Source organism: Camelus dromedarius, chromosome 12 (assembly GCF_036321535.1).
Source record: "Camelus dromedarius isolate mCamDro1 chromosome 12, mCamDro1.pat, whole genome shotgun sequence".
NCBI classification, from domain to species: domain Eukaryota; kingdom Metazoa; phylum Chordata; class Mammalia; order Artiodactyla; family Camelidae; genus Camelus; species Camelus dromedarius.
Window position 1 is genome coordinate 10,664,975 of NC_087447.1, and position 26,017 is coordinate 10,690,991.

The window sequence follows — 26,017 nt, forward strand, 5'->3', positions numbered from 1 at the left end:
GCCCCGCAGAACGCGCTCAGTAACTGTTTGTTCAATGAGTCAGTGAGTCTTGGACTTAAAAACCCACGCTTTAACACTTCTTTCTACTAAGCCCCATTATGTCACTAGATCTCATAATAAATCTCTAAGGTACCATCAATCTCCACTTGACAGATAAGGAAACAGGCTCAAAGAGTAAGTAACCTAAGGCTTTACAGCTGGAAACGGTCTACCTTCAGACCCTTTGCTCTGACCACAGTGGTCCCAAGGATGCGGGGGTGAAATTAATAGTTATAGACAGCCGGACGTTGAGGAGCTGGCCTCATCGGAGCACGTGACCAGCTCACAGCTCGGGAGGTCACCCAGGACCTCTGAGCTGTTCTCCCCGGCGAGGGCAGCCGGCTCAGCGCCCCCACCAGCACCCCCACCCCACCCCCACCAGGGAAACCAGGGGGAGCGCCGTAGGGGGAGGCCGATCCTGGGCACAGTGCCAGGCAGCAACCAGCAGGTGGTGAGTGACCCTTGACCTCACAGTGAGCCCCGCTGGGCCCAAGCACCCCCCACCTCCCGCGGATTCCAGCTCTGGACTTCTGCCGTCCAGCTTGGGGCGGGGGCGAGGGAGGTGGGACGAGGCTGGAGGCATCCAGGGAAATTGCAGCCTAGCGTGAATCACCCGGCACATGACCCCAAAGAGAAGGGGTGGATGCGGAACCCGCTCGTGATACGGCTGGGGCTCGGGGAGGGCAGGCCTTGCGCTCGCCCCCACCATCACCCTCCAGCCACGATTTGGGAATAGAGGGAAGCCCCCCTCCCGTCCGGCTCCACCCCGGCAGCCCCCGGCCCGCCCGCTTGCTGGGTGAGGCGGGACTCACGGCCTTCAGCTGCTCCAGCCGGTCCTTCATCCTGCTGCCCAGGCGCCCGCAGGCAGGTGAGCACGTCCCAGGTGAGCGGCCGGAAGTGGCGGCCGGGCCCCTCCGGGGCGAAGGAGCAGGAGGCGCAGGCGGCGGCGGCCGGCGGCCGCGGGCGAGGAGGAGCGTCGGAGGCCGAGGGAAGTTCCGTCCGCCACGCCGCCCCCTCCGGCCTCGCCGGCGCCGCGCGCTCCAAATCCGGCTCCCGGGCCGGCGCCGGCGCGCAGCGCTGATCCGCCCGGCGGACCCGCCCCTTACCTGGGCCGCGCCCCGCGCTCCTCCTTAAAGGGCCCGTGCCCCGCCGCCGCCCCTCCACCGTCGGCGCCTCTCCCTCCACCTCCCCTAGCTCCAGGTCCCTCGAGGGACCAGCACGGCGAGATCCCGCTGCGAGTCGGTCTGTCTGACCTCAATTCCATCCTTTCCATTCGACAGCCATTCACTGTGCTAGGATCCGGCCCTCAACAGACTCATTCATTGCTAAGCGGCGACTACATCCCGAAAACAAGAAACTCTAAGACAAAGTGATTAGGTGGGAGAGACAGCAACGAATTCTGCCTGGAGGAAGGGCATTCCAAGTAACAGAATGTGCCCGGTCTCGGGGGTCTGCGTGTTGAAGCTGAAAGAGTGAAAATGATGGAGGCGAGGCTGGGACGAAGACTTCGGATCTTATGATGTTGACAGTGGGGACCCATAAGAGAAATGTAAGCAGTTCAATGATGAAATCAGAACACCTGCCACTAACAATGTGTATACCTTTGGAAAGTTATTGTTTCTCTAGGGGACCCCCATTTCCAGATCTATAAATCAGAGATATTACCCACTTCACAGTTTCCTGGGAGGTCTGTGTGACAGAGGAGGAATGGCTGATTTGTCACCTATACAGCAGAGTTGTAGGATAAAGATGTTTCTATTGTAAAGCTTAAGCTGTTACTTCCTACCTCGTGTAGAGTTCCCCATGTGTGTAGCTCTTTCTGACACGATGGGCGGGTCCTTCGCACTGCCCCTCCCTCTTTATGCCCTCTTCTCCCCCTCCACCCCCATCCCACCCTCTATTCCCTCTTCCCTATTTGTCTTCCTAAGTTAGACTTATCAAATCAGGCAAAGAATAGGCTCCGTGCATCCGGATTAAAGGACTAAATATTTTCGTAATCCTAACAAAACTTTGCCCTCTTCTGCGATCTTAGTGCGTGCTCCATTGCCTCGCATAAAGATACCGTCAGTAAGCTATTGGACTGTTCGAAGCCTGCCATTGTCAACCCTAATCCTCCCTCTAGTCCTGTACTCAGGGCGTTCGCTGGGTCAATTTCCCGTCTTTGGGAAAGGGAAGGCTTCTGCGCCCCCTGGTGGTCATAAATGGAAATAGTGAGCAAATCAAAAATCGTATCCCACCTCCTTCCCTTCAATTTTTGTTACTAAGTCCCCGCTTCAGGAAAAGAGAGTCTTCTGAGGAAGACAGATACGTGAACAACTCTTTACAACAGGCGTCTGAAAATACCATAAGAAAGGATCAAGGAGGATCATTGAGCCTCTGCCTGAATGCATTTTCATTTTCTTAGCACTTTTTCCCTAACACTCTCCAGGAAGCTTGTTCTCTGGTTGAACAGTTCCAACTGTTGTTAAAAAGGTTTTTTGTTATACAAAACAAAAGCCTGCCTCCCTATAACTTACACCACTATTTCTTGCTCCTTGCCTACCCCCGAACATTTAAGAAATTCAATCTGTCCTTCACAGGATGGGCTTTCCATGAAGGGGCAGCTGCTGTGGGGCTATATAGAACAACGCACTGAGTTTGTGACATAGTTTCTGTCAGAAAACAGCTGTCACTTGACACCGCACAGTCAATTTTCTCTTCTGTGAAGTAAGGGGGGCTGATCGAAACTAGTGATTCTCAAACTTTTTAAGATGAAGAATACCATGCATTCTTTTCATCTGTGGACATCTTGTTTTGAATGATTCCATACCCCTTAGAAAATACATTTGCCAGGTAATCAGAAATTGGGTTTCCTCAAACTCACAAATAAAGAGAACAGATGATTGCCGGAGGTGGGGCTGGGGTTGGGGGAACAAAACAGGTGAAGGGAGTCAAAAGGTACAAACTTCCAGTTATAAACTGAATAGGTCCTGGGGATGTAATGTACAGCATGGTGACTATAGTGAATAATACTATATTGTATATTTGAAGTTGCTAAGAAAATAGATCTTAAAATTTCTCATCCTAAGAAAAAAATTGTGACCATGAGAGGTGATGGACGTATTGTGGTAACCATTTTGCAAAATAGACATAATGTCAAATCATTGTGTTGTACATCTTAAACTAATGCAATGTTATGTGTCAATTGTATCTCAATAAAACTAGGAAACAAAAAAGAAATTTGGTTTTCTATGAGAGGATGTTTCCATGAATTTAAAAAAAAAAAAAGATCTTTTGGTCAGCCTGTGTGGCCATAACAAAAATGACCATTTGATTTCCTTTAAATTTTTTACAAATTAAAAACAGCATAAAGAGCCCTTTTAACTGGGTTGAAGTCTAGGAATTCAGTTAGGGAAGCATCAACAGAGCTCGTTTCTTTCTTTCTTTCTTTCTTTTTTTTAAAGAGGTACTGGGGATTGAACCCAGGACCTTGTGCACATTAAGCGTGAGCTATGCCTACCCCCCTGCCCCAGAGTTCTTTTCTTATATTCTACTTAAAGGTAGTTATCACAAACGCTAAGTCTTTTTTTAAACTTCTTTTAGGTATGAAGCCTATTTTGATCATTTTATATTAATAGTTGCAATTCTATGACAGGCAGAAATCTGGATTCCAAAAGTTAGTTGTACAGGTATATATATGCGTGGCTGGGACATCATACTGTACACCAGAAACTGACACATTGTAATGACTATACTTCAATTTAAAAAAAAACATTTAAAAAAAAAAAAAAGCTAGTTGTATACAAGAGACTAAAGAATGTCGAGTTACTGTGGAACAAGGGACCTGGACAAGGGGAGTCCATGGGCTGGTCAGGAGGACTCTGGCGTTCAGCCCCAGTGCACTAGACGGTCTCCATGTAGACGGACAGTAACTTAAGTAACTTAGTAGGACCCCCTTCTCTCTGGAGTATTTTTTTTTTTTTGGCTCCACCATGGTCCTTGGTTTCCTACCATGTCTCGGGCAGCAGTTTCCCCATTAAACAAATATAACAAGGTTAATTTAAGTGTTTGCATTTTGGCCGTAGATAAATCAGCCAACACTTAATTTCACCTTTACAAACAAACCAAAGAGAAGATCCTGGGATTTGGGGGGCTCCACTTCTCTCTCTTTCCTCTAAGCCTGCTTCTTTCCTGCTGGAGAAAAGGACTGAGCCTTACCCCTTCTTGACCAGTAAGGGCTGGTGGTGGAACAGGTGAGACCACTTTCCGGTTCTTGTACCTGGAGGCAGTGTCTCCAGGATATGTTCAGCAGAAAGAGATAAGGGAGCTAGAGAATCCAAGGGGAAGAGTCCTTCTGTTCCCCCACAGTGATTCTTCCCCACTGCAGAAAGGATGGAGAATAAACTCCCTGACTGGCCATTTTCACCCCCTTACAGTTTGCGTTAGTTCTCTATTGCCACATGACAAGTTGCCCTAAAATCTAGCAGCCTGAAACAGCATGCATGTATTATCCTATGGTTTCTGTGACTCAGGAATCCAGATGCAGCTTAGCTGGGTGCTTCTGCCTCAAGACTGCAATTAAAGTGTTGGCTGGGAGCTACTGTCTCATCTCATGGCTTGACTGGGGAGGGATCTGCTTCCCAAGTCACTCACGTGGTTGTTGGCAGGATTCAATTCCTCAACAGTCGTGGGTTGGAGGCTGTCCTCAGTTCCCCACCACGTGGGCTTCTTCACAGGGCAGCTCACAACCTGGTAGCTGGATTCTATCAGACGGAGCAAGTGAAAGGGATAAAGAGAGAGAGAGAAGCCGAAGTGTTTTTCAGTACTCTCAGACGTGACATCACTGTTGCATATTCTTTTGATTAAAAACTAAGTTTAGTGCAGCCGTTACTGAAAACAGTATGGAGATTCCTCAAAAGACTAAAAGATTTACTATATGATCCAGCAATCCCACTCCTGGGCATATATCTGGAGGGAACTCTAATTCGAAAAGATACATGCACCCCAATGTTCATGGCAGCACTATTTACAATAGCCAAGACATGGAAACAACCTAAATGTCCATTAACATGATTGGATAAAGAAGTTATGATATATATATATATAATGGATATATATGAGATATACACACACACACACACACACATATATATATATATATAATGGAATACTACTCAGCCATAAAAAATGAAATAAAATGCCATTTGCAGCAACATGGATGGACCTGGAGATCATCCTAAGTGAAATAAGCCAGAAAGAGAAAGAAAAATACCATATGATATCACTTATATCTTTTTTAAAAAAAGACATATGAACTTATTTACAAAACAGAAACAGACTCATAGACAGAGAACAAACTTATGGTTACCAGGGGGTAAAGTGGGTGGGAAGGGATAAACTGGGAATTCAAAATCTGCATCTCTTGGGGAATGATGGAAATGTTACATATCTTGATTGTGGTGGTGGTTTCGTGGGTGTATACACGTATCAAAATTCATCAAATTGTACATCTGAAATATGTGTAGTTTACTGTATAGGAATTATACCACATGAAGTTGTTTTAAAAAATTTTAATGTGTTTTGTTTTTGAAGATGTTTTATGTTGTGTTGTTCAGGTGTTTTCCTAACATGAATCCCCATATACCACTTACCTATGCCTATGATTTAACAATATAAGTAATTTACACCATATCCATTTGTTTTTATGTTTAGACAAACTCCTCAACTCCTGGAGCCCTTAAGCACGAAGTTCTCCTCTAAAGAGCCTGGTGCAGGAAGTGGGAAGACTCAATGCGGAAGCTTCATCATGAGATGCCCACTGTTACCCCTGAGCTGCGGAAGACACGTGCACCTGTCTCTTACAACACCCGTGAAACACTTGTCAAGAGTAACAGGACAAACCGAGTGAAACCTTAGGTGAAAGGAAATTGAACAATTATGCCTTTAAGCTTTTTCTAATTAAAAAAAAAAAAAGTCATCGAGTACATTTCTCTATGTGGATTGTTTGAATAACCATGCTGAATCTTTTCCTGTACTTCTATGGTTTGGATTTTTTTTTTCCCTTGGAGATCTCACAATAACCTAGGGAGACAGAGTAGATATTCCTGTCCCCGTTTTATTATACAATTGAATTAAGGATAGAAAATTGATGCGATTTTCCCAAGCTCTTGTAGAACAGTGATAGCATGCTGGGAGAGAGAGTGATTTTTGCCCAGACTTTGAAACCACACTGCTCAAGTCAAATCTCAGTTTTATGTCTACTGGCTGTGTGACTTCAAACAAGTTACTTAGCCTCTCTGTGTCTCCATTTCCTTATATGTAAGGGGGAGTTAGTAACACCCATTTCATGGGTTATCGTGATGATAAATGGCCATCATTAATTCTCTTATTCAATCACTGGGAAAGAAGCCTGCTAATTCATAACTACACTATTATCTCAAAGGGCATGGTGGATTAAAAAGTACATCAAATATTTCAATCACTAGTGAAATCACCCTCTTGGTATTCAGTCAGCATCAGCTGGGGCAGCATTTTCCAAAGTAGGATCAACAGAATAAAATATTTCCTAAGATATTCCAAGGGGAAAAAGGAGTTTGGTGGTGACAGAATTTAGAAAACATCACAACACACATCCCTCATCTTGGACAGTCATGACTGCACAGTCGCCCGTCACGGGCACTGAGTAAACCCGCAATAAATCCCTCATTTTATTTTGATCGGCACACTATTCTTCACATTTGTTTGACCATATAATGTTTATTTCCCCCCAACACCAATTATTCAATCGGTAGCCTACAGAGAACACTGACCCAGTAGAATATTTCGGTAGAACACAGGAGGGACCCAAGCGTCCGTAAGTGAACTAAAGAAGATGCTTTCGGGTTCTTATTTTTCAAAGGAAGCAGGTGACATTTTAGTTTCACGTAATATGAATTCTGGTCATGGTTTCTGCCTTTTAGGACTGTGATACATTTCAGAAAAAAACAAGAAGAGAAAAATATCGCAGCTCACTTCTTATACTTTTCCAGATTGGGACACAGATACACAGAGCTATTCTGTTTCTGTGCCCTTGCAGACACTTCCTCCAGAAATGTCCCTCCTGCTCCTCTGTGCAACCCAGACCCAGAGACCTGCACTGCAGCTCTGGTGCCACCTCCCCCATCAGCCTTGCCTGGATTCCCTTCACTGACCCATCTTTGGCAGCTCATAGTATTGTAGCACTTGGCCATTGGTGTAATCGTAGCTTGTGCTCTTAAATCCCTCCAGATGTTCAATGTCCTTCCAGGCAGGAGCTGCTTCTCAGATACCTTTCCATTTCCTGCCCCACCTACCACAGGTGGGAGCAGAGTACACAACAGAGCTCAATAAATAATCGTTTACTGTCACCTTGAATGTGTTTGAATAAATAAATCCCGCAATTGTCAGTGGGTAGAGGAATGAATGAGCTTCCTCTGCGGTACAAAACAAAGATAAAGCATCCGTGTTGTGGCGCCGCTGCCCTGGGACAAACGATTGTCACTGGCACCCTGCTCAGGTTGCTCAGAGCTGCGTGAATGAATCTCTTCCCCTCCTCACTGCGTCCAGTGTTTGTCTTCACAGAATTAGCTTTGCTTCACCTGAATCCAGATCTGAACCAATATTACCTCTCTTCCACACAGAGAGCCTCAACTAACAAAGCAATCTGTCCATGCTGTGCATACCTAGCTAGTGTCCTAGACCGTTCTGGCTGTTATAACTCAGTACCACAGACTGGTGGCTTATCAGCCGCAGAAATGTATTTCTCACTATTCTGGAAGATGGAAGTCTGGGAGATCAGGGTACCACTGTGGTCGGGTAAAGGCCTCTTCCAGGTCACAGATTTCTCATTGTATCCTCACAGGGCAGAAGGGGCTTCACCCTCATGACCTAAGCATCTCCTAAAGGCCCCACCGTCTCATACTATCACCTTGGGCATTAGCATCCCAAAATATGAATTTTAGGGGGGACACAAATATTGAGACCATATCAACTAGGAATAGACGGAAAGGGAGACTATGAGACATGAATGTGTGTGTGTAAGGGAGAGAGAATGAGAGAAGAAAGGACAGAGAATGGGAAGGAAACCTAACAGGCGTGGGCAGGCTGATTTAGAAGCAGACTGCTATGGAGTCAGAGATGGAGGTGGAGACAGAGTAGCTCCAGGTATAACAGCAAGAAAAGAAAAACTCCCAAAACTTTTTAAACTCCAGTGCTTTCCCCCATCACTTTTCCCAGGGAGAGAATTGAGGATGAAAGATAAATAATTCAAGATGGCAGAAACTCGGCACTTACACCACGGGAATCATGAGACAGTAGTTGGAACGGTCCCAGTTTGATCGGCAACTTACGCTTGTGTCTGCGCCTGCCCAGATGTGCAACGTGCGAGCCTGCTAAGGGCCTGAGAACTACACCTGGAGCGAAGTCCGAAGCAGGACACAGACTCTACCTGCGATGGTGAGGATGGTAATAAACATTAACTGGTGCATCTTTCCTTTCTTTTTTTTTTTTCTTTTTTTAATTGAAGTATAGTTGGTTTACAATGTTGTGTTAATTTCTGGTGTACAGCATAGTGACTCAATTATATATACATACACACATATTCCTTTTCATATTCTTTTTCATTATAGGCCATTACAAGGTATTGAATAGAGATCACTGTGCTGTACAGTAGGACCTTGTTGTTTATCCAGTTTTGTGATGATTTTCCTTGTAGTCCCACTCGTACAAGGCCTTCTGCCACAGTGCAGTAGGTATTGTGTGAGAATTGGTCCACATGTAGCTGTATTTTGGATGTACTGTGGGTGAGGGTGAGCTCTGCATCCTTCTATTCTGCCATCTCGAAGCCGCCTCTCCTGTATCTTTCTTTAAAAGTCACAAAGTATTTTTTTCACTTAATGTATCTTTTGATCCTCATAACAACCCCGGAATTGAGGTCTTATGGGCATTTCCATCCCCATTTTAGAGATGAGGAATCAGAGAATGAGTAAAGGAAAATGACTTCTCAAAAATAACAGAACCAGGAAGTAGTAACAGTGTAAAACCAATGACCTCTCAGCCCCTGTCTTTCAAAGAGCATAGCCTTTCGTCTCCACCCAGCAAAGCTGCAGAGGGACATCCAGGGGGGCTGCTGTGTTTAGGACGACAGGAACCTCCTCATCGCTCTCTTCACAGCATCCTTAAGCTCTCTGTTCCTCATGCTGTAGATCAAGGGGTTCAGCATCGGGGTGATGAATGTGTAGACCACAGACACCACCTGGCCCCTCTTTGGAGAGTAGCTGGAGCTGGGGCACAGGTAGATGAGGCTTCCACCGCCATACTGGAGCAGAACCATCGTCAGGTGGGAGGAGCAGGTGGAGAAGGCCTTGTGCCTCCCCTCGGCAGAGCGCATCTTCACGATGGCAGCCACGATGAAGACATAGGAGAGAGCGATAAGCAGGAAGGGGATGGTGAGGACAGTGACACCCACCACAAAGAGAGTGGCCTCATGGACCCGGGTATCTGCACAAGCCAATCTCATAACAGGAAGGACGTCACAATAGAACATGCCGACTTCTTTGCTGCTGCAGAAGGGGAGTCGGAAGATGAGTATGGTCAGCTGCACGGCCGAGATGAACCCCAGCACCAGCGAGCCCAGGGCCAGCTGGGCACACAGCCTCCAGCTCATCAGGAGGGCGTAGCGTAGAGGGTGGCAGATGGCCACAAACCTGTCATAGGCCATGGCAGCCAGCAGCATGCAGTCGGCACTGCCCAGGAATATGAAGAAGAACATCTGGGCAGCACAGCCAGGCAGGGAGATGAGGGTTTTCTCTGGGGACAGGATGCTGGCCAGAGTCAGAGGGGCGATGGTGCAGGAGTAACAGATCTCCAGAGCCGCCAGGCTGGCCAGGAAGAAGTACATGGGGGTGTGGAGAGAGCGGCTGGTCCCGATGATGAGAGAAATGGAGGTGTTGCCGCTGACGCTGACCACGTACATGATCAGGAAGGTCACGAAAATCAGCACCTGCACCTCGGGGAGTTGGGAGAAGGGGCGCAAGTGGAAGTGAATCGGCCCAGTCTGGTTGGCATCCTCCATGGATTCAAGGCATCGGGCCTGCTAACAGCAGAGGCGCTGCCCCCCGAGGGCAGATAAATGTCAGGACGCACAGCTCCGGATGGATGACCCCTTCAGCTCCTGGCCTTTCTCTTTCTTCCTCAACTGCGACCATCTTCACCTCCAGTCAAATTCAGTGGCTCACTCCTGCAACAACTTTGTTGTTGTTGTAACCACCCTGAAGTAGCCCCCACTGAAATCTTTTATTTTTTAATTGTGTTAAAATATACATTCCATAATATTTATCATTTTAACCACGTATAAGTGTACAATTCAGTGACATTAAATACATTTACAACGTTGTCTAACTACACCTCTGTCTATACCCAAAACTTTTTTTGTCACCCCCAAACCAAATTTCTATCCAGTAAACTGAAGCTCCCCATGACCCCCTTCCTCCAGCTCCTAGCAACCTCGGTCCTACTTTCTATCTCTATGAATTTGCCTATTCTAGGTACCTCACATAAGTGGAATCATACAATATTTGTCCTCCTGTGTCTGGCTTATTTCATTAAGCATAATATTTTCAAGGTCCATCCATGTGGTAGCATAGATCAAAATTACTTTCCTTTTTATGGGTGAATAATACTCCATTGCATGTGTGTGTGTATATACCACATTTTATTTATCTGTTCATCTGTTCATGGACACTAGGATTATTTCCACCTTTCGGCTATTGTGAGTAACGCTGCTATGACTATTGTGTATGAATATCTGTCCAAGTCAGCATTGCGATGTTAAGCCACAGTGCACCATTCCCAGACCACAAATCCCTCTACCCCCTCAGTCCCTTGCCTGGTTGTCAAGAGCACAGACCGACCTGCCATTAACCGATGGTATGACCTTGATGTCATTAACCAATGATATGACCTTGATGCCATTAACCAATGATATGACCTTGAGCAACTTGCTGAAGATGTTTGCTTGAATTTCTTCATCTATAAAAGCAGCAAGAGGACACAACTCTCAGGATTGTTGTGAGAAGTTAATGTGTCTGGTCCCTAGGAAACTTCCCATGAATGTTGGCAATGATCATTAATACTACTCTTCTTCCACCTTTTCAAGACAACCTTAATGTCTCTAGTTCCCCCAGATAAGCCTCCTTTGGGCTTTACTCCCTGCTCCATCCAACTAAGACCTATGGTCCAACTCTCCCATCCATCTTTTGCCAATACTATCACTATCCTTGGCTCCTTGACCTTCTGCCAAACCTGTTAACCTTTGTAATAACCAGCATCTTCATTCCAGGTTGAACATGATTAAAGAAGATCACAAAATTCTGCTGCCTGGTGCCACGATACAGAGTAAAAAGCATTATCGGAGGGAAGTAATAGCTCAGTGGTAAGAGTGCATGCTTAGCATGCACAAGGTCCTGGCTTCAATCCCCATGACCTCCATTTAAAAAAGAGGCAGGGGCATTATCAACTCCAGTATTGTTTCTAAGCCTTGGAGTCAGCTGCTCCTTCTGGTTCCCACCAAGACTAGTGCAAATTTCCCTTGTCTCTTCAAGTCTGCTCTTCTGATATCTCCTCTCTCCCAGTAGTCATGACCCAGACTCCAACTTCACAGAAAAAAATTACAGAAGCCACCTGGAGGCAACTGAGCATCATTCTCACTAGCTCTGGACCTGTGCCATCCTCTGCCTATCCATACATCCGTAACAAATTCCCTTATGCCTTCTAGAAGTGTCCCTTCTCCTCGGCAAAGCTGGCAGTCTCAGCCCCTCCTGCTTCCTCTGGGGTCTTGCCCACAAGCTATTCCTCCTCTCCCCGGTATCTGCCTCTGCTCCCACTCTACGGCAACTCTGCCTCCCGTGGTAAAAAGCAACTTGCCCCAATCTTACGTGATCCTCTGAAGTCTCCTGTCTCCTTTCCATTTCAGCTATTTCCTTCTTTAGCACAATCTGGTTTCCACCTTACACCCTGAAACCCCTGCAATGAAGGTCACCAATGACTTCCAAGTCGTTGAATCCAAGAGCTACTTTTTTACTTCATCTGTGTTGCATTTGGGGCTGTTGATACTCCCTTTGCCTTGAAATTCCTCGCCCAAGGCCTCTGTGATACTCTGCTACCCAAACTGCCTCCTGACCTCTCTGGACACTCTTGTTTCCATCACTTCCAGGGACTGTTCTTCCTCTTAGGGAAGGTTTTGTTGGTTATTCCAGGTCTGCCTCCCAGATCCACTCTCCACCCTGCTCTGCCCCACGGGAGGCTGATCACTAAGGACCGAATCATCCAGGCTCACTCACCCTATGGCTTCTGGTTAGCTTTGGCCAATGAATGGTACTTGCAGAAGAATAAAGGGTAACATAAAGGGATGTTAGGGTATTTACACCCTCCCACACACACACACTCACCATTACCTGCTTCTCCCTCACCACCAGGGTTCCGTGACCACAGCTCTGGGTGGCCCATTTTCCATGTTTCCAGCTTTTTCTGGGCTACAGAAACACTATTCTCTCATTTTGCCACTTCATGCCTAAGGATGGAAACAGCTTCCCACCATTGCTAGCCCTCGAGTGCCTCCCCATCCCTTACAGCGTAACAGGTGAAAACAAGTCTGACTTCATAGTGCATCTGTTTCTTGTACTTCAGCCTTTGTATTCTGTTGTTTTGCTACAAGTTAATCACTAAAGGGATGTTGCCTGTGGCTTAAAGCATACATAATGTTCCATCTCTGGGAACCCTGCCTCCCCTGCCTGAGCTTAAGCTAAAATACCTTTGTTTAGTTCACAGGAAGCATCCTGACCAGGCCCACCTGTGAATGGCTGCAGGAAAGAAGAAATTAACACATCCCTTCCAGAGTCAGAACAGAACCAGGAAAGATTTGCAACAACGTATCACCTTTTTACCTTACCTCCTCCTCTTTTTTCTATAGAAGAAACTAGCACCCAAATACAGGCAAGATGGTTCTTTGGGACATTAGTCCACCGTCTTCTCAGTCAGCTGGCTTTCAATATAAAGTTGCTATTCCTTGCCCCAACAACTCGTCTCTTGATTTACTGGCCTGTCTTGCTGCAAACAGTACAAGCTTGGAGTTACTTAATTCTGCCTTCATTTCTGTCCCAACACTTAACTCCAGTTCCTGTCCACAATTACTGGCATAGAGAAGGTTTAATAGATGTTTGCTGAATGCATAAAGGAAGAGAATTTATATTTTAATTTATTTTAGACTCTCTCTATCCAGCTTTCTTTCTGCTGCCCATAATCAGTGGGAAAGAATTTCAGGGTAAGTTTGTATGGTATCTAAAACAATATATCCCAAACACACACACACACACACACACACACACACATCACATCTACTATAGAAACAAAAACTGACAACTTGGCCTTGCTTTCCATGATTAAGCATGTCACATGCCAAGGTAGAGGGAAAACACTTTGCACCCTGAATTAAACCAAAACTAACAAGGTCACCTGACTGGTTTTATTCCCCTCGAAATAATGTATTTTTGCTGTGCTGATGTCTGAACATATATCACTATATTTACCAATACAAAAATTATGCAAAGACATTGTTGTTTTCTACCATAAACAGAAATAATGCAACCTTAGTATTCTTGCTGATTTGCAGTTTTTTCCTTTGAATATTTGTTGTGCTTTTGATTCTGGCAAGCCAGTCCTTTTAAAGTCTGGCTCCCTGCAGGCTCTACAAGCAAAGTTTTTCTTTCCTTTCCTAACTGCTTCTACCTCTGCATTGCCATTTGTTGGGCCCAGCCTTGCATAGGGTAAGAGGGTTGGAAGATGGATGGAATCATGGTAGGAAATTTTTCACCTGGAAGTTTCTAAGAGTATTGTTCCTTGAGAGTTTTAATTCCTATTTTGGGGAGCAGCATTGGAACACACACCTACCTGTCTTCCTCCCTGTGCAGAGTAAGTGAAGATTTCCAACACACCCTCTACCCCAAATATTTAATCTTTGGAATTAAATGAGAAGGGGACAAGTCAGCCACAAGAAACAGAACTATTATCTGTAACCAGGGAGCTCACCACTCCTTCAATGATGTGTTTGCTTCTATGTTCCCTGGACCTTAAGCTCCATGAGGGTAGGGACTGATTGGGTTCCATTATTCACCAATGCCCAGGACCTAGCACAGTGCCAGGCACCATCCAACTCTATGGACGTGAACTCTGGACAGTTACTGAGGTCCTGTCAATGCCAATGACTGCTACCCAGTACTTCTGAAATAGAAATAATAATCTTCAGCTTAGCACCCTGGTGCTAAAAGAGCATATCCTTTCTAGAGAGAAAACAAGCAATTTTCAAGAAAGTTTAAAATGCTATATGCATGGAATCACTACTCTCACATTGAAGGATCTGTCCTGAGGAGATCTTCTGAAATATGGAACCAAAGACGTAAAGATATGTGCAGTCTGCTTTAATAGTCATTTTTATAAGGAAACAAAACAATACTTAACAAAAGCTGACATTCCATCAATTGAGGTATATTCAAATGAGCTTTTGTATTGCCATTAAAACTGTTATAATTACAAGGTTTAATAAAGTGAGAAAGTGCTCAGAATATAATGTTAAACGAAGAAAATGAAGGGGAGGCGTTGCACGCAGAGCATGACACCGGGGTTTTTGAGGAAAACTGGGAGATCACTATTTTCCTCATGCTCTTCTCCATTTTTCAAATTTTCTGTGAAGAATATGTGTTTATTTTTTTCATTATAAAAATGTTATTGTTTTTTTTTAATTCCCATTTGAGAGGCAAGGAAACTGAAGTTACATAACTCACCTCCAGTTCTAAAACCAGTGATTGTCAGAACCAGGATTAACACCTAGACGAGGTGGGGGAAGGGTATAGCCCAGGTGGTAGAGCGCATGCTCAGCACCCAAGAGGTCAGGGGTTCAAACCTCAGTACCTCCTCCAAGCTGAAATCAATATAGAAGCCTAATTATCCACCCACATAAACAAACAATACAAACACGTAAACACGGCGACAAAATGTGCACACTTGTCAGTGATGCAGTCCAAGGTTGTGCTAAATTCAGGTATTTATTTATGTGCTTGTTCATTTCCAGACATACCACACTCTCGACTTGGGCTGGTCTGTTGTGACGTATTTAGCCTTCTTTCCTTCCTTCCTTTCTTTCTCCCTCCCTCCCTTCCTTCCCTTTCCTTTCCTTTATTCCTATGTTCCTCCTCCCCCTCTCTTTTCTTTACCTTCATCTCTTTTCAAAGTCAACCTTTTAGATTTAGCTCATTATTCTAGCCCACTGAGATCTAATGCAGAATTACAATCCTTTACTCCAACAAAGAATCCATTTCTCCCCACTGCCATCTACACATTTAATGAACATGTTTTCCAAAGTTATAACTGTGCATTAGACCACAGCTCAAGGAAGCCACATCCCTCAAGCATACTGCTCTTAATATCCCTCAAAATTTCCCTTAGGACATCAGTGGTTTTCAAATAAATTTAACAATTCAAGGCTGTGTGGACTGTCTCTGGAACACTTAAAAACTATAGTGAATTCCATTGCATTAAACATGTTGTTCATAGAATGGATGCTCAACATACCTTAGATAAAGACTCACCTGAATTCTCAGTGCATTCCCACACCCTAACCCAGACACAAATTTTCCTCCTTAGTAAGCACATGTATCATTCTACTTGTCCATGAGAGTTACATAAATCATCTTTCCCTTTTTGCCTAGGAAGCCCAAAACTAAGTTTTATATTCAATTGCTTAGCATTTCTCAGCCCCCAATATCTTCGTTTCTATTTAACTTCTGCCTTTTATACTGTGCAAGTTGATTTTGATTTCTTTGAAGCCAGGGTTCTATTGTAAAACACTCTATTTTTAGGAGCATTCAAAGCATAATAAATATATCAGACAAATAAAAAAATTATTCTTGCCTTTTGTGTCTTCATCCAAGGCTTTGAAGAGTGAATGAGAAATCTCTCCTCTCTTAACTCCCAAGTTTGCTCTTCCTCTAGGGTCTTGTCAGTGGGGTAAAAATGACAATACTGTGAGCTTTGGTTGTAGTTAAACATTCTCTTCCATTGTCTGCTTTATTCTGCCTTTGCTTCCCCACAATTCCTTGCTATTTGAAGGCTGGATCAGGAAACACCAGGTCTCTGTTTACCCAGGAAACAGAAACCCTCAATAATGTTGCACCCTCTTTGATGAGTCTCTTTTATGGTACCAGTACTGCCTCCAAAGACTGGGCATTCTTCACACAGAGAGCCTTCCTTTTCCACAAAGACCTTTGCACACTCTACCTTCTCCTTCACAGAAAATAATGAATCGGACTGTTCGTGCATTTGCTTGTTGGACAAGAATTTATTGAGCATCTACTTTCAACTAGGCATTGGGCGTGTAACTTGAAAACTGAGTAGATTGCAATATATTTTCTGGGTGTCCCAACAAAGCACGTAATCCCCCTACAGGGGAGGGTAGACAACCCTCTCTCACCCCTCTCAGGCGACCTAAGGAACTGGTCACATTTCTAAGGAGAGACAGACTTGCCTTCTCTCACCCTTAACAATGGGGTGTCTTTTCAAGACTTGTTCGTTGTTAGTATATTTGACATAAATAGTGTCACTTCATTAGCTCCAGGAGGTTACATTAAAGTTCGGATTCATGTGTAACTCCACACCAGGATCAGGAAATCCCAAGGTCAGCAGGGGTCATTGGTCCATTCCCCAGGGTCTAGACCACACAACTCAACCAGCCTGGTCTTCCCTTATCCTCCCTACCTTCTGCCTAGAGAGGTTGGCAGCCACGTCCTCCTTGAGGCTGAGTGAAGCCCAAGGTGGAATCCTCTTCTCAATACCTTGGGAAGCACTGAGATTGAACCTCTGAGAAACCACCCAGCACTGAGGGAAGCACACATCTAGATACCATTCGTCCTTCCCCACTGCTTCTTCTCAAGGGAAGAATGTGGGACTTTGGGACATGCAGAGACAGAATTCTGGGCTCTCTCTCAATTCTCACCCCTTCTCATCTCATTTCTGGAGAATTCCCTGCCTACTTTGGTTCAGCAAAGTCCCAAGAGGCTAACTTAGCTTTTAACTTGACTGTCCCCTGTAGGTCAATGCTGGAACACAAACAGCAATTGTTTGGGGACATGGTATTCTAAACTGGTTTAATTGCTGCTAGACTTAGCTATATTTTAATTATTGCCTACATTTTTACTCTCCAACAAAAAAAAAAGAAGAAAAAAAAACAAACAAAAAAATTAAAAAATTAAATTTATTCTCTAAATTTGAGGTCTTTTAGGAAGATACACAGTTTTAATTTATCCAAGTAGAGGATAATTTTGTTCACTTAGACAAATTCTAAGAATCCTTCAAAACTCAGCCAAGTGTTACCTGTTACATGAAGTCTTGTTCTGATGTACATCGTCCCCCACCCTCCTCCAAAAGGGAAAAATCACTCCCTGCCCCATGCTCCATGCTGGCTTTGTGCCCACCCCAGCTAATAGCACTTCTCACTCTCTATTGTGTCTATATTACTCATTATTTCACCCCTGCTAGGCTAGGTCCTCAGTGGGAGCAGCTAACTCAAGTCAACTGCATCACCTTGCCCCGTGTGGAGCGAAGCACCTCGCAGGTGCCTGGCATTCACCGATCACAGGATGCTACAGCATCCTTTAGGTACTCACCAAATATTGTCCAACACCCGATCACACTCCCTATAAATGATGTGTTTTACGCCAGCAGCTGCTAGTGATTCTGGTCAAGGCCATTATAAAATGTAGAAACAAAATTTTTTCAAACTTTGGCCATTCACTAACACCCTTCATAATTCATGTTCTATCCGAGTTATCAGTATTATTAATGTTTTTCTTGACTTAAATTAAGCTCATTCACTTTTTTCTTAACAGTAACAATGTCATTTAACTGGTTATATTTTTTTATCCCTCACTTTTAAATAAATACAAAAAATGTTTAAATGCTCATCTGTGTATCACCTAAAACTTTCATTTCAAGGATGAGTAGCTCTGAAAACTCTGGAAAATTTTTTGAAATGAAAGCTTGTGTATGTGTGTGTGAATGAGAGAGAGAACTTGGCAGGAGTTTGTCAAAGCAAACTTGAAAGAAAAATGCGAAATAACTCCAGAAGAATCAATCACCAGCCCCTTGAAAGAGTAATTGTATATATGCTGAGCTGGAACATATTTCAGAAAGCTTCAGTGGTCCACTCAGAGCAGAATAAACAAAAAACCCTCTTGTCTTAGAGCAGAGTTTGCAAGTTGCTGACCCACCAGCTACCAACCGGCCATGGATGGCGTTTCCGATGGGTTGTGTTCAGCGATTCAGTTACACCGCTCAGCACTTTAGGACACAGCACAGCAGAGCAGCTGCCCTGCTCGAGCTGGAACCCGGCTTATTTGGAGCCTAGACCGTTTCCACTGCAGCCAGAGCCACGGTCATCTCTGAGTGACACTGCAGACCATGCTGGGCGGTATACTTTATTATACCAGCCACACAAAACATCTTTAACCTCTCTTCTCTAAGTTCTCCATTTTTATCTCCCGCTTCCATTTGTATTTCTTTCTCTTTTTTTTCCCTATTCCCCTATGATTTTCTACTTGCTGAACTTAATGTTCCTATACCTTATAGTCGCTAAGTAAATATTTATTTTTTAAAAGCTGCAGGGAGAAAAATCTACCACCTCTGAAACCGTGCCCATAGGGTTAACAGAAACTGGTGACTAAAAGAAACTCAAAGCTTGTCCTATAGCTTGCTAACACCCCCCCCAACTCCCAGCTTGCCTTCGCTGAGCTAATTTGCCTTAATTATTTTGTTGCAAATCGTATACCTTTCAAGCTTCACATAGCCTAAACAATAAGATGTTTGCCCAACAGTAAGATGTTTGCCCGAGAACTTGGAGTCACCTGTGTCTGGTCTGGCTCAAGCCAGCTAAGACTACTTGGAACCACCAACCCTAAAACTGGGTCTGCACAGGGGTCTGATGAATGACTTTTTGATGCCAGAGGTCCAAAAACTCCACCTTCAGATCCTGCTAAGCACTGCCATTTTTGAACATACAGCCCATGAAGAAGCACGTAACTCAGATGCGCCTGCACCGAACACCAATTACCTCAGTTTTCCTGTACCTGCAGTCACCTTTCCCCATCCCTGAGACCACCCAGATTCTGCATCCCATGAGTATCTCAAGCCCCTGGCCTTCAGGGAGGCAGATCTGAGGCTAGTTTTCCCATCTCCTCACTTGGCTGCCTTGTGAATAAACCTTCTCTTTGCTGCAAACCTTGGCGTCTCAGTGTTTTGGCTTGCTGCATTTTAGGCAAGCAGACCTGGTTCAGTAACAACGCCTTAGCAGGTAGCACCAGCTGCTAGTCATCCTTCTAGAATCAGACTCCAGGGAGTTTGGAAGAGAAAGTGACTGTACCCAATGAGGCCGGGAGGCGATTTCAATGAGCAATGCACCGTTTTCTTCCAGGGTGCTCTCTCCACATTCCCCACTGGCTCAGAGTCCTTCCAACTGTTACGGAACCAAAACTTGGGTCTGCTCACCCAAGCAGTGAAGTCAAGCTATTGACACTTGGCTGTGGTGAAGGAAAGTGCAGGATGTAATGTTAAGGTGCCATACAAGGATTCTGGGACAGTTGATGCCCACAAAGCCCAAACTTCCCAGTGGATTTCAGCAAAGCCTTTTTAAAGGCAAGGCAAGGGACAGGAGTCCCTAGATATGTGATCAGCTCGTACACAATTCTCTGGTTGGTAATGAAGTAGCAGGATGTCACAGAGTTATTATAATATTATTATTATTATTATTATTATTATTAATTTCCCATAGCCATGAAGCAACATGCTCACGGTCATCAAGCAGTTAATTTCTTCCATTTGGTGAGGGTTTTAGCATCTGTCAAACTCAGGAAATGTGCATCAGATACTGTTATCTGGGTACTTCAGAGAGGACATGGGGGAGGGTTCTGTCCTCTACTAAAGCAGAGGACATGGGGGAGGGTTCTGTCCTGGCAAGGCCCCCTAGGGTCCTGCCCATTTACACAGCTGACCCCAGCATTCAACCTGGTTCTCCCCAATGCAATTGCAAGCCACAGTGGACATAGCTGGCAGGTAAGCGCAGTGTCTCTGTGGGCAAAAGGGGGCCAGCGAATCCTGCTGTTCATAGGTGAGGCCTTGACCTTTATCTTGACCCATATCTCACCTCTCCAGGAAGAGTAAGCTTCTGCTGTGTGGCCCCAAAGATCTTTGTTTTCCTTGCTAAGAGGAAAGAGCTATAGTGGCGAGCTCTGAATGTCACTACAAAAAAAAAAAAAAATCACTAAATCATTTGGTTATTACTCTTTGTTCCTGAAATTTTTTTTAGTTCCCAGGTCAAACTTAGCTGGTTAACAATCAAATCTTAAAATGTATCTAAAGGGATTTGTATTAAGTAATAGGAAGAGGGTGTGGGTCTAACGGCTGCATTTTCAGTTTGTTCACGTGTTTTTCTTTCTCATAGCCTGGTTTCTGTTACAACACACTCAGTTCATCAAGACCCTGAATGACTGACTGTGTAGTCTCTTCCTGAAAGACGTGCTTGCCAATCAGGCTCCAACAGTTTAGGTTTATTCCCTAAAATCGAGTCAGAAAACTGGAGAGCTGTATTCTTTTGTTGACTGCGATCATCTCTTCCAGAACAGCTTGAAGTGACTTGACCATCAGGGCCACACCATCGACTTACATTGAGAAGTAGCCCTAAAGTTTCATTTCACGTTTACTGTGTGTTATAGTGGTTAAGGTCACAGGCTGTGGAGTGAAACTGTGCCAGCACTTACTAGCTGTGTGATCTTGGGAAAACGACTTAACCTCTCTTAGCCTCACTTCTTGATGTGTAAAATGGGGATAATAATGGTACCTACCTCATAAGATTTTGTGGGAATCAAGTGAGTTAACATTCACTAAGCACCTGAAGTCAGGGCTCAATAAATGATAGTGTTAGGATTATAATTGTTGGTATGTTGTTAAATATGTTGTATTCTCTGTTGAAAAGTGGTGAGAAAAGATTCTTTTACATCAGAGATTTAACCCCAAAAGTGTTAGATTTCTCCATATATCTGTAAATTATTACATGACCTCTGAAATTCTCCAAATTAATTGTATTTATTCTGTACCTTGGCTACTAGGAAGCTTGGATACCTCTAGTGAACACAATACAAACTGCAGAGAAGCACATGGTTTGCATTTCTGCATAGAAATCTTACTACTGTGTTCTTCATAATTTTGCCTGAATCTTTTCTTAACCCCAATCTTCTTGACTATGTGCTTTTAACTTTTGTGTTTAACGTTATTTTTAAGCCACTTGACATCTTTTGTGGAAGGATATTGGGAATAGAACAATTTTAAATAGTGAGAGAAGTAACTTGTTAATTTCAGCAAATATCGTTATCAATAAAATATTTATTGAATCTCCACACCAGCACTATTCAAAACACTGTATGCCCCTGTACTTCTTAATGTTGCTGCCTGGCCAAGGGCAGGGCCCCAAGAACTCTTGCCATCAGGTTCCCATATTGTTTTTCCCTGTTCTCCTCTTTCTTGTATGTAGCACAATCAATTATGGAACAGAGTGGGTTTTATCATCTATTGCATTTGCAACATCAAGACAAGAATGCATTTATTTTCTTTTTCTCCTTTAAGGATAGTATCTTGGAAATGTATTTCCGCACTCTCAATCCTCCTTCTGGTCCTCTCCACCAATCTCCATGACAGCCCTGCTCATTGCCCGTTGCGGCTTTGGGATTCTCCTACCAGGGTCACAGGAGCCAATCTCCTGTGATGACAAGCAGCTGACTCTACTCAGATAGGCTGGGACCTGGGACCCTTTACTTGACTGCTTGCTCCTGGATAAACGTCTCCTTGAGCAACAGGATACAAAGAAACAGTAAGGGATGAAACATAACTGCAGGCAGGCACAGTTGGGGCAATTATGAACAACAGGATGCAAAAAGACCACAAACCAAGTGCCAATTCTGAAATGCTGGGAGCAAAAACAGTCTGTGCATGATCCCTGCACACAACACCACCAAGGAGGTGAGCAGACCACCTAAGCTACGCTCCTGCCCAACCGATGCACCTGCCCTCACTGTTACCGCATTTAAGGACCCAAGCAGCTCTTTTCCGGGGAACGAGCAAGGGCACCCGTTACTTGTTTTCACTCCGTAGTGCTGCAGCACAAGCCCAAATAAAGAGTTGCCTGAAATTCTCATCTAGCCTCTTATCAATTTCCATTGATTAAAGAGTCCAAGGGTCTGCCTGGTCAGTATATAATGCTATAACAGAGAGAACAAACCTGACTCCCTATTGGATCTATTCTTTTAGCTCTAACCCTTGTGTCCTGTTGCCTGTGCTCAGTTATGCTGGCTCTGTAACTTTGTAAAACAATGTTACCTATAGCCTGAAATATACATGATAGCCCAGCCTCAAAGCTCTGCCTCCCAGGTTTGACCTTGAAAAGTGTAACACTTTTTATTCCTATGGAGATTAAAAAATTACAGAACAGAATAATATTTGTCTTGTTGGAGGTTTACAGGAACGTTATGACTAGACCTATATAAACAGTTGCAAGAACAAAGTATTATCACATCCACTCCAGGGTCTGCCTGGCACCAAGAAGTCTGCGACACCAGCTACCTCCCCTCCTTTTAGTATAAAAGAAGCCTGAATACCAACTACAGTAAGATGGTTCTTTGGGACACTAGTCCACCATCTTTTCGGTCTGCTGGCTTTCCAAATAAAGTTGCTATTCCTTGTCCCAACACCTCGTGTCTTGATTAATTTCTTTATTGGTCATGAAGCAAGCAGTGGGAACTTGGACTCTGGACTTGGTACTACTTCTTTGGGAAGGGCCAATATGGCCATCTGGAAGGCAGGATTCGAACAACTTAAAGAAAGCTGTTCAGTTGGAAGTAAGTAAGGACTTAAAAGAAATAAATATATGTCATGGCTTATTCTGTGCTATTACATTTGTACATATCCATCATCTCATTTGACCGTCGTTCCAACCCCTTGTCATAGGAAGGCAGCTGTTATTATTATCCCTTTTTAACATAAAGGAAAGATTAGGGCTCGAGTTTGTGTCTTGAGCCTAAGGCTAAGTATTTACTATATGCCCAGCAAACACAGGAATGCCAGAAAATACAAAGAAAAAAGAATCCATTTCTTCTGCTCCAAGGGGCTTTTGTAGACTTATTACAGAGGCAATACCAAAACATATGAAACTCAGTCATGTAACAAGAAGTATGATTTCGTGAAAAGAGAGAGATCACCGCCGGATTGTCTGGCCAGTGATTTCAAGATTTTAAGGCTGTGGGGCTTGAACAGGCTTTAAATGACAAAGAGAAAAGCCAAAGGACACCTGGATGTGTGAATCCCTTGGGCCTGCATGCCTTCAGGTAGACAGCCCTTAAAACAGGTAACAGGATGGCATCCACTGTATCAACCACCGTCATCATCTTACCCATCCACTCACTCATTTTTTTCTTCACTGACATCCTCGTGCTAGTCCTTATTCTAAGCACTATGATGAGAGAGAAGGCTGGTGACACAGGTAGGGACCAATCCAGGATTTCATCTTTGGAATCTGACTTAAAAAGTGGACGAATTAGCACCACTTAGCATTTCACAGGCGAGACAGCCATGGGACAGTCATTTCTCCATGCCCTCCCTTTTTCCTTTTGAGCATCCTGTCCTTCAGATCAGGTCCCTACTTCTGGTATTGGGAATATTTTTTTCAAGGAAGGAATAGTTCTGGTTCCCTGAACCAGCACATTCCTGCCATGAGTCTCCTCACTGCATCGGTCACTTCTTGATTCCTTATGCTGTAGATCAAAGGGTTCAGCACTGGTGAGAAAAAGGTGTAGACAACAGACAATGCCCGGCCCTCTTCTGGGGAGTAGCTGGAGCTGGGGCGAAGGTAGGTGAGGGTGCAACACCCATACTGCAAGAGAACAACCATGATGTGGGAGGAACAAGTGGAGAAGGCCTGGCGCTTTCCCGAGGCCGAGTTCATCCTCACAATGGTGGCCACGATGCAGCCATAGGAGATGCAGATAAGGAGGAAGGGGATGGCCACAGCGGCCACACCGATGACATAGAGGGCTGCCTCATGCACGTGAGTGTCTGCACAGGCCAGGCGCATAACTGCAGGCATGTCACAGAAGAAGTGGTAGATTTCGTTGTGGCCACAGAATGGAAGGTGGCAGATCAGAATGGTCAAAGGCAATGCCAACAGGAATCCCAGCCCAAAAGAACCTAAAGTCACCCTCCCACAGAGCTGCCAGCTCATGATGCGGCTGTAATGCAATGGATGACAGATGGCCACATACCTGTCATAGGCCATGACAGCAAGCAAGACACAGTCAGATCCTCTGAGAAGGATGAAGAAGAACATCTGAGCCCCACAGCCAGGGAGAGAGAGAAGCAGCTTCCCCATGGAATGGACACCAGCCAGAGTCAAGGGAGCAATGTTGGTGGCGTAGCAATCTCCAGCATGGCCAGTGCAAAAAGGAAGAATTACATTGGAGTGTGGAGGGAGGGATCGCGCCAGACTGTGAGCCCAGTGGTGATGTTTCCAGTGAGGCTTCCTAAGTACAGCAGCAAGAAGGCCACGAATATGAGGGAAGCCACTGCCGGGTCTGTTGAGAAGGGGCGGAAGTGGAAGCACACCACTCCCGTCTGGTTTCGCTCTTCCATCAGCGCTGGTACGAGGAAGGAAGTCATGGGCAGAGTGACCGTCCTGCATCCTTGAGCCTGGCGCAGGTCCAGCTGTGTTAGAAACAGTCTGCAATCGCTGAGTCCCTACCCTTATTGCTTCCTTCGGAGTTGGGTTAACATTATCTTTCCTCCCCCATGACTTAACCTACTAGCCGTGTGACCTTTGACAAGGTACAGATGTCAGCATTCTCCTCTTAGATGTGGGAAGGGGGTGACACCCACCTTGGAGAGCTGGTGTCTGAAAGTGCCAAGCCCCACACCAGCCCTGCAGTAGGTTCTCAAATGGGTTTCCTTTCAATTTCATTTTTCGCTTGATCGCCACTTCTCTTTTTTTTTTAAGCAAACCCACCTGACCATTCTCAAACCTCTTCATTCCTATGAATGTCCAATCACCCCTAAGAACACCTTAAAAGTACGTATTTGTACAAAGAACCTATGATTCTCGTATCTAACCTGGAAGGCTGGCAACACAGTTGTTTCCTTTACCTGCTTTAGAAATGTGGAAACCAGAAGCCCAGATGCACTGCTATTCGCCCCATTCCCTTAACTCACAATTTTGGTATCATCTTTTTTTTTTCTTAAACCTTCAACTATCCAATTTTGTTCTGTTCTACCATATACCGACCCTACTCTTGTTTCGCTTTTCTTTCACATATCCGCCTTCATTTGCATTATTACCGTGTTCACCCTAAATAATGCCTTCATTCCCTCGCATCTGGTTCACCCTTCCCCCTCCCCAATTTATCATACTTTTAGATTAACCACTTTTAAATACTTTAAAAATCATATTACTCTGACCCTAAACTTAAAAAAGCAAAGGCACCTCAACTTAAGTCAATTATTCCTCAATAAAGCTGAAACAAATTATAAGCAATCTCTTATTCTAGTGATATGACCTACAATTATCACAAAATATTTTTATAAGTGAAACTAACACAACTTGCCTGAGGTATAACTTCAGGAAATCCCTCAACAACCATGCTCCACTGCCCCACCTCAGCCACCCCAGCTTTGGTCTAAGCTGCTCAGTCCTTATGCACATGACCCTTAAATTGTGTTGTTTTAATTTGCTGCAAGGTAGACACAACTAGAGTCTTGTGTTTGTAGATTACCTTTTCAATGACGTTCAAATGGCCAAAGGTAGCAGCCTGCAGAAGGGTTTTTGCGTTGATCTCCTGGGGGGATTCTC

General features: G+C 44.5%; 2 protein-coding genes, 1 long non-coding RNA gene and 1 pseudogene across 5 annotated transcripts in view; 1 reads left to right on the forward strand and 3 right to left on the reverse strand.

Annotated features, from left to right (window-relative positions):
• STX3 (syntaxin 3) overlaps positions 1-19,517 on the reverse strand; it is a 52,880-nt gene extending 33,363 nt beyond the window's left edge. For 2 of the 3 annotated variants that reach the window (XM_031459529.2, XM_031459528.2), the window contains exon 1: positions 852-1,069. In XM_031459529.2, coding sequence (XP_031315389.1) covers positions 852-881 — 30 coding nt within the window. In that variant the 5' untranslated portion in view covers positions 882-1,069. Of the gene's footprint in view, positions 1-851; positions 1,070-19,498 lie in introns of those variants that run through there. The other variant, XM_064492304.1, reaches the window with a different exon arrangement.
• Positions 513-13,007, forward strand: LOC116155292 (uncharacterized). Its single transcript, XR_004139157.2, has 5 exons — positions 513-907; positions 1,320-1,588; positions 5,731-5,934; positions 8,272-8,490; positions 12,855-13,007. It is a non-coding gene; the product is annotated as an uncharacterized LOC116155292 (long non-coding RNA).
• LOC105094954 (olfactory receptor 10V1) lies at positions 8,670-10,503 on the reverse strand. The gene has a single exon (XM_010987066.3). The coding sequence runs from the start codon at positions 10,106-10,108 to the stop codon at positions 9,170-9,172; it is 939 nt and encodes a 312-aa protein (XP_010985368.1). The 5' UTR covers positions 10,109-10,503; the 3' UTR covers positions 8,670-9,169.
• Positions 19,518-23,845: 4,328 nt separating the features above from the next.
• LOC105094955 (olfactory receptor 10V1-like) lies at positions 23,846-24,807 on the reverse strand (annotated as a pseudogene).
• Between the last annotated feature and the right edge of the window lie 1,210 nt (positions 24,808-26,017).

Bases quoted from the DNA above. Each gene is read 5' to 3' on its own strand.
- LOC105094954 (XM_010987066.3), bottom strand. From the start codon at position 10,108: ATGGAGGATGCCAACCAGACTGGGCCGATTCACTTCCACTTGCGCCCC.